This window comes from Tenrec ecaudatus, chromosome 1 (genome assembly GCF_050624435.1).
Source record: "Tenrec ecaudatus isolate mTenEca1 chromosome 1, mTenEca1.hap1, whole genome shotgun sequence".
Lineage (NCBI taxonomy): Eukaryota > Metazoa > Chordata > Mammalia > Afrosoricida > Tenrecidae > Tenrec > Tenrec ecaudatus.
The window spans coordinates 257,700,577-257,712,986 of NC_134530.1; the positions used below are offsets into that span (position 1 = coordinate 257,700,577).

At 50.6% G+C, this 12,410-nt stretch overlaps 1 protein-coding gene across 1 annotated transcript in view; it reads left to right on the forward strand.

Moving 5' to 3' along the window:
- Positions 1-7,783, forward strand: part of GMDS (GDP-mannose 4,6-dehydratase) — a 685,335-nt gene extending 677,552 nt beyond the window's left edge. Inside the window, exons 10-11 of the mRNA XM_075531631.1 lie at positions 7,143-7,211; positions 7,439-7,783. Coding sequence (XP_075387746.1) covers positions 7,143-7,211; positions 7,439-7,501 — 132 coding nt within the window. The 3' untranslated portion in view covers positions 7,502-7,783. The remainder of the gene's footprint in view (positions 1-7,142; positions 7,212-7,438) is intronic.
- Positions 7,784-12,410: the final 4,627 nt, after the last annotated feature.

A 12,410-nucleotide genomic window follows, 5' to 3' on the forward strand; every position in this document is an offset into this window, starting at 1 on the left:
GCTTAATTAGGTGAGGTTTGTAAAAGGGCTTTGAGGGTAAAAGCGCCGTGTGCACGTGCACCCCCGTGCTGAAGAGAGCCACCGCCAATGATGGCACACACGTCTGTAATTGCCCCACTTACAGGGGCTTTATCTCCTGTCCTCCAGGTTTTGTCATCTCCTACCAGGATGGGTAACTCTTCACACCCTGGCTCAGTGATTAACAGTAACCTTTAATTTCCAGTGCAGATGGAGCTGGCTTTGAAGCCTGGAATATGCTGCCTGCGATTACACACCATTCTAGCACCTCTCATTAAGTTGCGCCCGAATTACAACTGTGAGTCAGCCCCCACCCCCTGTCCTTATCAGCTGGTTAAAGTCAAAATCAGTGCAGTAGTCAGAATCAAGAGAGCTCCCATTCCAGTCACTTAATCCACCTTCCCTAGCTTTATGCCCCTGTAAGCACATGGGATCAAGACCTAAAGCTTAATATTAATAATGACTCTACCATTGTAATTATAGATGTAGGACAGGTACAGGGAGAGAGACATCGTACCTCATAAGCTTGTATAATGCAAGGCTCTCTCTCTCTCTCTCTCTCTCTCGAAAGGATTTGCTTTTCTAAAAAGTAAACATAATAAAAAGCCGACCTGTGAGTAGACGGTTCCCAACAGACTTCTAAGGCACAGCTTCTGAGAGATGCTTTCCCCGCCTCAACCTGCTCCCACCAGAGCCTTGTTGAGCAGAACCACCCCAAGGTCAGCTCAGTAGCACGACCAGACAGAGTGTCTGCTTCTGGGTAAAGCTCTTGCTCTGAGCGTATCCTATGCTTCTGTCCCGGTCTCAGGCTGGGCCGAAGGCTGAGGTGACCAGGCCAAGCATGCCTAAGCGACACCTTGGGCTGATGTCTGAGAGGCTGGGGCCCCCAGGAACCCCAGAGGTCGTGATCTGTTCCTGAAGGGAGAAGTGGACCCCAATCGTCATCTCTGGTGTGCAAGGACTTCCTCCAGAATATTTTTTAAACGATTACAAAGGAAATGAGTGTGTTTAAATTCGGAGTTTCCTCTAAATGATTGTGTTCCATGTGTGACTTACAGAGTCCTTTTTTACCTCTCTTTACACTAACCACACTTTTTAAGCCATTAAAGAAAATATGTATCTCGATTTACGCTGTACTATAAGTGGTGTTACTTAAATTGTCCCTTTCTAAAGTGATTTTTAAGCCATATTTACAAATGGACACACATAAGGTAGACAATATTCTTCTTTCACGTTCCCAGAAAACTCTAAAGTGCTCGAAAGACTTCTTCAGCTTGGCTGAGGGCTTGCCTATGGGTAAACAAAGTTCAACCTCCATGCCAACACACCCGTGCCGACTCCCAGACACCCTGTAGGAGCCTGTGCGTTTCCCAGACTGGAAGGAAACCTTTCTGGGAGTAGGAAGCCCCGTCTCTCTCATGAGGAGCAGTTGCTTGCTTCAGACTGTGGACCTTGGGGTTAGCAGCCCAACGTGCAGCCAGGCTTCGATGCATGTGAATGGAGGGACGGGTTTCTTTTTGTATGGAAGCTCTCCCTGCTGCTGAACCCAAGTGACAAATCCAACCAGTGAGATCAAGGAGCCCCCAATCCAGAAACCTAGGATGGAGCCGGGTCACAGATCCGCTGGGCCTTGCCCAGGCTTGGACTGCACCCCCAGCGCAGCACTGTGGGTCATTGGCGGTTGGACGTGCAAGGCCTTTTTCTAGGTTTGCTTGGTCCTCACGCCCACCTAGCACTGTGGCGGTGACAGTGTGGTGGCCCAACTAGTCAGTGGTTTGATTACAAAGCCAGAGGTTGGCTACCGTGCCTCTCTGTCATTGCTCTCACTGCGGCTGGATCTAACTGGCTAGGTTTGCCTGCGCTGAGCCCTGGCAGTGCCGGGGCTCTGAGGGCCTCTGTCAGCCATTGATGGGCAGGCCCGCTGATTGCAGCTTCCTGTGTAGCCCAGACAGCCCGCTGCTCACTCCTTGTCTCTTATCACCACTTGTCGGCAGAGCGACCTGGTTTCAACTCCAATTTGTGCTGATACACAGCAGCAAGGGGAAGAGGGGACGTGTCCACAACCCTTATTAACGCCCCTGCTTCTATTACTGTACTGAGCGGCTGTCCCTCTTTGGGAAGGAGTCAGTCAAGGGATACATTTGTGAAAAGGCAGTTTCAGTGGCATCGGAGTAGAGAGATGCGCTTGCAAGCTTTTAGAGAACTTTCCAGCTTCATTTATTTGGTTGATTTGATTTGAGTTTTTGTTTGATCCCCCCACACACCTATTACCCCGCCTCCCCCAACCCCATTCTTCATAACCGCTAGCTGCACAGCTTGAATCTGAAATAATCTGTGTAACTTGGAAGCTTTTTTTTTTCTTTCATTTTGTCAAGTATTTTGTTGGTGTTGTTTTAAGCGTCTGTTTCTGAAAAGACGCGCTAACCTTGATCACACCGCACTGATGCAGAGTTAGACCAAGCACCGAGGCCCTGGTATTGTTTTGTTCCCTCGGTACCTGAGCTACCCCTACTCCCGGGCTTTGCTTTTCGAAGAAAAGTAGAAGGGGAAAAAGTGACTGTGGAGTGCCACTCACAGCTGTCTCTTGAATTCCTGGAGATCCTGAACTGGAGGTTTCTCAGCCTTGGTTTTCCTCATTAACATGACCTGTCTGTACAGCTTCTCCGTGTTTATAGCACTCGGGAGCCATTTCTTTCCACAGACTTCAGATTTAACGGCATTCCACCCAAAGCTTCTCACACTCTTAAAATGCGGCTCTGCCTAAGCCAGGTGCCCCTTGGAAGCCTGACAAGCAGGCCTGTGGCTAGAACACGGAACCAACAGAGCTTGAAATCAATATTAGTTAAAGGTGCCCCCAGGCAACCTTGAGGAAAGAGCAAGAGAAGGAACTGAGCCTGTGAACCTTGAAAAGGTATCCTACACGACACAATCTATTTAATAGCACCCTACACACACACCAAGATGGTAGGGGAAGTCACCAAGGGGAGGGGGACGTAGTAATAATCAGAGGGATTCAATGTGTTGAAGAATTATCAAAATAAAATGAGATCGGTACTTAAAGATGTGCTGTTATCTTGATGGAGATGAAAAGGTACCCAAGAGATTTGAGGAAAAGCCACTACAGTTGGGAAAGAAGATGATAACACAGTACCGTCTCCGTTCTTCTGGATTTCACGTTAACTACTGTGGGTTCAGAAACTAGCTTAATGACTTTTCCAGGATTTGGTCTGGCCCCTTTATCAGTTCACTCTAACAAGAACGTAAGCCAGGAAAGCCTTAGAATTTCCTGTGGCACCACATGCCCTCCTACCATCCTGCTCTTAGCGACTCTGACCACTGGATGGAAGCCTGATGTCCCCACAGGGCCATTCCTAAGGGCCAACGAACAAGCAGTTGGCAGGAAGTCAGAGAAAAATGAGAGCGCTTCAGGCCTTTGGACAGACACGTCTCCTCTCCGGCCTCACGCAGCTCTGCTGCTGTAAAGGGCTCCGTTAAACCTAATTGAATTTGACAATAATAAATGACATATTGAAATTGTACCGTGCACCTAAGAAAGAGTAATGCAAACAGTGAAGACATCAGAAGCCAGAGCTCAGGAAATGTCATATTCGCATGGAAATGCTTCAGATTTTTCTCAGGACTTTATTGTCTCTCTTTTTTTATTTTTTTAAGGACCGTTCCAGACCACCCAGTGCAGTATGTCCTTTTTGGAAACTATACATGAAATCATCGCTTTAATTCAGCTTTTTGTCCCTGTTGTCAAAATACAACCTTCAGCCTATAAATAAAGAAGGAACTGATTGTCCCCCTCTAAAAAAGAGAGAGAGAAAGACAATTTCAAAACAGATCCCCTCAGTTCTTCTGGGCCTGCCTTTGTGGGAGGGTGTTAACTATACCTCGAATGTAACCCATGGCCTTACTGTCTCCTCCTCGACCCCCACTGACAATCACAGTGTTCCACTTCCTTGTAAGAATGCAATTTCCACAATCTGTTTTCTTTCCAGGCAGAGGAAGCCTTATTTACAGAACGTGTTCATGCCCTTCCTATCAGTCCACTTATAATACAGGCAGGCTATAACCACGTCCACGCCAGTCTCCTCTCCCCAGCTCCTGTCCCACCCCCGCCAAACTTAAGTATGCCTTTTGCCTAAAACCTTGTAGACTAAACCATTTACTATATCTTTTATATAAATGACACAGCAAGAAGAAGTGGGTAATTCCATCAGGAGCAGGTAAGTCTAAAGCATCTGGGATGTCCGTAATCTTTCCTGAGCAGTTGACTAGGAGCAAGCATGTTGACTGGTCTAGATGTTGGTTCAGTAGCAGCGCCGGAGAGTCCCTGTTTTACTTCATGGAACCTCATCCTCCCCCTTCACAAGATCTCTTGATCTAATTAAATCTCAGGGAGACAGAGCCTTGGCAGCAGGTTGGAGTAAGCTGCTAGACTGGAATGCAGGGACTGGGCTGAAAACGAAATGGTGAAGTTTAACTGGATGCGTCTCTGGTTTCAATGAAATACTTTTTGCAGTATAGGGTAGCAAGGTCTGTTCCGAAGCTTTTCAAAACCATTTTTCTTTCCCCTTAATTGTAGCTCACTGGTTGTTTTTATATTATGAGCTACTTGTAGAAAAATACAGGAAGCATAATTACAATACAGAGCTCCTTTCCCAAGCCTACTGAGATCATTTGAAGCCAAACTAGGTTTTAGGGTTTTGCTAACTATAAGTTGAGCACCATGAATTGTATCCTATGAAAATGCCGGTTGATTTACAGCAAGTGTTATGTGATTAAACAATAGCCATGTTTCTTCAAGCCCTGTAAGTGTTAGAGTCAAGGAAGGGGAGGGAGGACGTGGACTGTGTTACTTAATGATGCCACCTTTCACGGCTCCTTGGGAACAACTGGCTGAGTGTGATTCTCATAGTAAAGTACAAGTATTGTAAAAATGCATCCAAGTTTTTGAGGGACAGGAAAGAGAAATAAATAACTTTGTTCTCTGTGTATAGTTCCCCCTCCAGGTAGCACTGTGTTAACCTGGTAATTATTCATTTTTAAATTTGACTTACTGAACAATTTGTACATGAGCGTTTGGGGCCAGCAGAAATAACTTGTTTTACTGTCATTAATATTTTGGACAGGAAATGGATACCTTGGTGTATTGTGAAATGAAAAGCCTTTGAAATTGGACGGTTTCTTTAGCTTAAAAAAATAGTGATGGGGAAATTGAAAATAAGAGTTGTTGAAAGTACTCTAATAGAGTAAGAATTTCAAGCCAGCAGTGCAGACATTCGGAAATAGAATCCAAACACCCTTTAGCATAAAGGTTTCAAAATAAAGGGGGCACAATAGTGCAGAGGAAGCGCCACCCCAAAGCCCCTGCCTGGCTGTTCCCAGCATGCATCTGTAATAATGGCCTGGGCCTGCCCACCCAGCTAAGTCCAAAGGAAATAATCAAAGGAGACTTTCCACAACTTGATTATCACTTGGTGTGACTCTTCCAGGGTATTCTTTAAATATTGCGTGCGGTCAAAATAGAAGATCTTCATGTTTTTATTGATTTATATCAAATTGGGCTTGTACCAGGCGGGCTCGAAGTCACCCTGTTGTTACGATCTCCACCTTCTGCCTTTTGTCTTGGGGACTTAGATCTTACCACTGTTTGATACATGCCGCTCTATATGGGAAACCTAAATGTCTCTCTCACCCCCCAACGATAGTCCTTCTCAAAGTCTTTTTCTTCTTTTTCTCATTTCTACCATGGTCCTTGAATTCCTTCCTTCCATTTCGTAACCCATCTTGAAATTCTCATCTCAGTTTGCATCGACGTCACTCTTCAGCAACCTGTAACCCAGATGTGGGCAGGTAGGGGCTGAGATGCAGCTGTCAGTTAGTTCGTAGTTCTCTGTCTGCCCCTCTCTCCTTTGCCACCGGGCTCTGCAGTGGCTCGAGGGGAGCCGCTGCGCGCGGGGTGCTGGGGCGCTGCCCGGTGGGGTGCAGCAGTCCAGGGGCCTTCCTTTGTATACCGCGGTAAGGCGTCTCTGATCTGGCAGATTGAGAGCGTGAATAAAAAGCAAATACTCGCCCCAGCCTCCGGTGTGCTAGCTCCTCCCGCGTGAAGCTTGAAGAAGGAAGGAGAGAGCGCAGAGCAGCTGCAGGGGATTCTTGAAAAGCCGCGTTTTGCTGGTCGCTTCTCACTAGACGGTCACGAAATCCATGACCGACCGACTCGGCGGTCCGCAGTGCCCTTGACCTGTAAGCGTGGTGCGGGGAGAACTTTGGTTTCATTTGGGGAGCACGTCGGTGTCCCAGGGCAGCTCTTACCGTGGGTCCCCGAGGCGGCGGCGCGCTCCTGCAGCAGAGCGGTGGGGGGGCCTTCCCCGTCCGACCCGGGGACCCGCCTCCGGGGGGAGCAGCGCCCAAAGCACCCAGGCGGCGGGCCGGGCTGCCGGGATCGGCGTCCACCCAGGGGCCGGCGCAGGGGGAGCCTCCTCCGAGCCAAGCGGCCGTTTCCCTGCAGCCGAGCTGGTGACTTCGAGGCACCAGCAGCAGCCCGCTCTCCGTCCGAATCCAAGTCTTGTCGCGGGGTTGGCTTTCAGGAGCCTGCGCCCAAACCCCGACTCCCGCCCGCCGGAGATGCCGCCTGACCATCGGGGGAGGGGCAGGCCCGCCTGGTGATTTATTTACTTTTCTTTTTGCCGGAGAAGTGCTGTAATTTGAAACAGTTCTCACAGTAGCGTCCCTGACAACTTAATGTTAGACAGGGAAAAAAAAAGGGGGGGGGGTCAGTCATTAAAGCGTCCACAGGACGCGCTAGGGGAGAGGGGCGTGGAGGAGAGTGGCTGGGAGCGAGCTGGGGATGGATGGCTTTTTACGGTTTTCAAGTGGCCTGTGCAGTGTATTCTTAATGCAGCCTCGATGATTTATGGCTTCTAGCGCTGCGCAGGAACCCTGGAGGGCCGGGGCCTGGGGGCCTGCTTCCTCGGGGAGCCCCTGTGTGCCCCGCGGTGGGAGACAACGGGGGGGGGGAGGGGACTTGGCTATGGGGCGGGGAGGGGGGGCTACCTCCGGGCCCTGCTTGTCCTCTTTGCTGACCAGCTCTTGTCCCACCCCCACCCGCACTCCAGGACTTTCTGCAAGGAGATTGCTCCAAAGCCCGGCAGAAGCTACACTGGCAACCCCAGGTCACTTTCGATGTAAGTTTCCCTTTCGTGGGGATGGGGGTGGGGGCGTCCTGGTGGCCGTGGGAGTGGATGTCCGCGTGAGCAGGTCAGTTGCTCCCCTTCCACACACACCCTTGAAAGTTTGTCCACGTTTGGGAGGGCAGCGGGAGCAGAGATGGGAGGGGGGCTTGGTGGGGGGTTGGGAGCAGAGCAAGGCAAAAAGCCCCCCTCACCTCCCACCCCCTTTCCCTTGGCCCCAGGAGTTGGTGAGGGAGATGGTGGATGCTGACGTGGAGCTCATGAGGAACAACCCCAACGCCTAAGGATCAGATCGTCTGCTCGAAGGGCCAGGCTGGAAGGACCAGAACCCTGTGCTCCAATCCGTAGCCCCTCCCTGCCGAATTTGTAGCAGCCGGGATGTGACCCGCCGTCCGAAATGCTTTCCTCTTGTCAAATCCTCTTCTGAATGGTTTGCTTAAATCCAGAATATGATTGGATCACACATTCATTTGACTTTTGAAATTGTGTCGTTAGACAACAGAAATTGTGGGTCCTTCTGATTCGTTTCTCTCTCTTTTTCTAATTAAATGTGGCCTTTCTATTAACAGCACTGAGCCCAGGTCGATGATTTCTCCCCTATACAAAGCCGCTTCAAGGTCCGCCCCACAAAAATAAAACTCCCCCAATCATTACAACTAAGTGACGAGGCGGCTTTCCTGGGGAGTCAAGTCAAATGCCAGAAGGGGGCGACCTGGATTGTCACAGGAGGGTTCCTGAAGGGTCCCCTTCTCTTGTATTGCCTGTGAGCCGCTTTACCAATCCAGGAGGAAATTAACCTCAGAGAAAAAGTGAGGCACATCCATCCCATCTCTGCCAGCTGTAATTGAAGCCCACCTGAAGCACCAGGCCAACCTCAGCAGGTGGTTTGGGCAATAGAGGGTGGTCAGAAGAGGAAATGGACCGTTGTGGTGCAGGGAGTGAGCCCTTGGCTGCCAAGACACAGGGGTGAACCCACCATCCACTCAGAGGAGGCCTGGCAGTGGGTTTCCAGAAAGAGCACAGGTGTGGGCACCGTCTGGAGCAGTTCCCCGCTGTAGTGTGGTAGGGGCACTGTGGGTCCCAGTTGACTGAAGGGCGGCGGTTTCATTTTCTGTTTGGGGCTTATTATTTTTTGAGAAGAAGACGAAATCTCAAAGTAAGTAAATATTATTGGAACAATTCATGCCAAGGCCCTGTGTTACCCAGAAGTCTCTGGGCCATACCTTCCTTGTGTAGAATCGGTCACATAATGCTCTTCTCGGCACTAGAACATTTTCTGAATCTAAATGTGATTTATTAATTTGACAAATTTATATGAAGTGTCGATTACATGCCAAATACTGAACTATACACTTGAATTATATCAGCGATAATTAGAAATTCTGACAAAGCGATGTTAGGTCCCATTTCAGATCACAGGCTCCACTTTTCATTCAGGCAACCTGGGTTTGACTGCAAGTGTATCAGCATGGTTAAAGGGCACACACGTGTGTAAGCTACACACACACACACATACACACAAACTGCATGCACACACACCCAAAACGGCAAGCAAAATATTTGTGTGCACACAATGAAAGTACACATGTATGCCTCCATAAGAAACAACATTTTGCCCAAGATCAAACCAGGTCAGGGCTCCACCTCTACCCTCCTCAAGCAAAATAAAAGAAAACCTTAATAGCAAATGGAATCCCAGCCTTTGCACATGATCATGAGTGTGGCAAACTGTTTCTGACTGTCTTCTCAGGGGCAGGTTTATGATCTGGGAGAGGATGTAGGCTCTGGGGCTGGCTTCAGGAGAGAGGGCTCTTTGTGTGACTGCTGGAAGGTCAGGGTGGAAGCATGCTGGTGAGGGGTGGCTTCAGCTTGCATGGGGCAGAACTAGGGCCGCCCGCCCGAGCTGCGCCCACCCGGTTCTCAGAAGCCAGTCAGCCGCGCCTTCCCCGCTCCTGCTCGGGATGCTACTAATTGGAAACAGATGCTCCCTGGAAGGCTGGGCCTCTATGGCTGGGCGGTCTGGGACACACACACATCACATATACTGTCACACGGACAAATACACACAAATATGACTACACACACACTCCAATACACACATATCCAAACACATAAATACCCACTCACAAACATAAAATACCCATAAAAAGAACTCACGGCATATTGTCACACACAAACACACACTCACAAGTACTTGCAAACAGCTCACAACCTTGTCTTACACACAAATATTCACACTGCCACACTCATATTCATCTACAAATACAAACACACATGTTGCTGTCGCCTTCATTCTCTTGACTGCTCTGCAGGGCACCTTCTCTTTCTTTGGCTACCTGAGCCCCACCCCCAGGAAAGGCCTTGCCAGGGGCCGTGGGGCTTGCAGTGGCCCTATTTAATTCAAGGTTTTGTGGCTTCTTAACATAAGCTCAAAGCCATAATAAGCTCCTCGGTGGGGAACAGGAGAGATGCTAGGCAAAGGTTTAATGTGACTCAAGTGGAACCATCATTTTAAATTATACTTCTCAAAATGGGCTGTAGCATCAGTTTTTGAAGGAAACAAAGTATTTCCAGTTGCAACCTCTCTATTCTTGTACTTTCAATCACACTGGTGATCACAGCAGACTCATTTGACTTCCCTGGTCCAGAGGGGAGAGGGAGGAGGGGGAGAGAGAGAAAGAGAGAGAGAGAGAGATCCCCAGGAAAAAAGACAGATTTGCTTTAGTATTTCCATGCTTTCTTCCTATGTTGTGAAGAGAACTTTATTTGGACATCCTTCAGCCAATTCTTATTAAAGGATTTCTTTAAATCTCAATGTCATTGAACTTATTTGCCCTGTCCCCCCCCCCACTTTTTTTCTGCTTTTGCTTCTCTGCTTAACTTTTCATTTGGTGTGTGACAAAATATCTTTACCTTGATTTTTTTTTTCCAGTAAAAACTTGGAGTTGGACTTTCTATACACTCAAGAATCAGTGTCAAGCAGGCAAAGTCATTCAGGTTGTCCCCCAGATTAGGGGGCAAGGTCCACACAGCCTGGTCCCTTCCATGGCTGACTTTCCATCTGACCTGCCAGCCAGAACCTTGTAGGCTGCACCCTCCCAGCAGCTGCCCTTTGCCTTTAAGGACTTAGGAATAATAAACGGTCACACCTCTGCAGCTGTTCAGGGGCAGGGCCTGTCTGGGAAGTGCGGGTGTGCTTTGGAAGAGTAGTCCCACCAACATGGCAGCACAGGTCTGGGTTCCCTTCACCAATATCAACCACCAGGACCTCGCCTGCTGCAGGAGAGCTCAGCTCCTAGCAGGAGGCATCAGTTCCGATGATCAGTTTTAAGTAATCATGACATTGCTGACCAATACTTTTCTAAATCTCCAGAGAAAAGCGTCAGGGGTTCTGGGCACCTTGTGTAGATTTGGGGCTCCCAGGAGGTACTCTCTGCATGGAGATGTGACCCCCACCCCCCACCCCCAAGGAATCCAAGTGGAGCAATCCAACTCTTCTCAGAGCTCACAGTCCCGACCCAGTCTTGAAAGTAGGTGGATAACAGCCAAAGATTTGGGGGGCAGGGAAAGCTCCCGCTGGGGTTCCACAAAAACATTGGGTGTCTGCTAGGTCATGGAAATTGCTTCTAAAACAGATGTTGGGCTCTGTCTCTGCGGTGTCTAGGATTTGAACAAATGGCAGCGACAACTGAAAGGCCACCGAGGGGCTGGGGACCAGGACCGGGTTCCTCTGGCCCACTCGCCCCAAACCAGAGCATTCCACTGTCCATGCTTCTCCTTGCAAACACACAGGGTCAGGCCCAATTTACTGGGGAGTTTCCTCTATGGCTCCCTCCACAACCTCCCGCCGCTTCCGGACCCCACAACCACAATCTTCCTGAGGGTGGGCCTTCGGAGGAGTTGCTCTCTGGAACTGGCCTGGTCATTTAGCTGTCGCTGGGCCGCCTAGGGCACCCCATGACCTGCACCTCTGGGGCACCACTGCTACCTGAGGCCTGAATGGCCAGGCTGCTGGTGGCGGTGCTGCAGGAAAAAGCATTTCCATTGCCCAAAGTCCCTCTTCGGGGGACAGAGCGCCCACCGCACCTCCTCAACTCCCCCCTACCCAACTCTCCTTCCACCCAGCCTCCAAAGCTCCAGACCCCAAAAGAGCTCTCAGAGGGAGGCTGACCTTGGTGGTCCCACTCGGGCCCTCTGTCTATGGCTCACACTCTCCCCGGCTAGCTTCGGAGTTCAAGGCCCTCCTATAGGCTTCCAGCAGAATTCAGGACCAAGGCACCAGCAGCACAGGTCAGGGACTGAGGACCTGGGGCCGCAGCTGATGGGCGGTTGAGTTCCTGGGCCTTGGGTAGGGAGCTCCCTCCGGAACTGCCACGGCACTCTGTGCGCTTGCGCCTGGGCCACTGTGTCCCTGGGCCGGCTCCGGAACCGGTAGTCATTCTCCCCTGCTGGGTAAAGGCTGGCGAGAAGAGCCTAAGAAAGAGGTGATGAAGACCTGTCGCCTAGAAAACACTAAAACCCTCAACCCCGGCCGCCCTGGCCGTGCTTTTGCCTCAGATGTCCCAAGCCCACGGGCAAGGCAACAGCAGGCAGGGTGCAGAGCCTTAGGGCCCGCCTGGTAGGACCCCTGACCAAGAGGGAGTCTGCGGCCCCACTCAGACGGGACGAGGAAGCTGCACCCACCCCTAGAAGGGCGGCGCGGATGGAGGATGTATATTTGGAAGGGGTCAGGACCTCTTCAGGAGTCTGGCTTTTTATGGCGAGGAAGCCTGAGGGAAGGGCTCTTTGGCAATGCTTTCCTGTTGTGTCCAGGTCCCCAGCTGCGTCAGGCCGGCGGACCTGCACGATGAACGATGAACGCGGAGGGCTGAAGGTTTTCCCTCCTTGGTATCCCCAAGTCCCGCACCAGACAGCCCCTGCACGGATCGCTATGTCTCTTGGTCACAAGGGTACATCAGGCGCTGACTTCTGGTCACATCACCCGAGTGGGAGTGAGGGTGGACAGACAGGAAACCTCCATGGGGACCCAGGCCTCCCTGGCAGTTCTCTCGGGACTTCGAGGGCCCACACCCCTCTGGGCATGGGGCCCTCTTTCCCCGTTGGCAGGGCTGCGGTGCCTCCCCTCCCCTCTCGCCTGCCGAGCCACAACCTGGAGAGCAGCTCACCAGAGGACTGTAGCCCTGGTCATCCCCC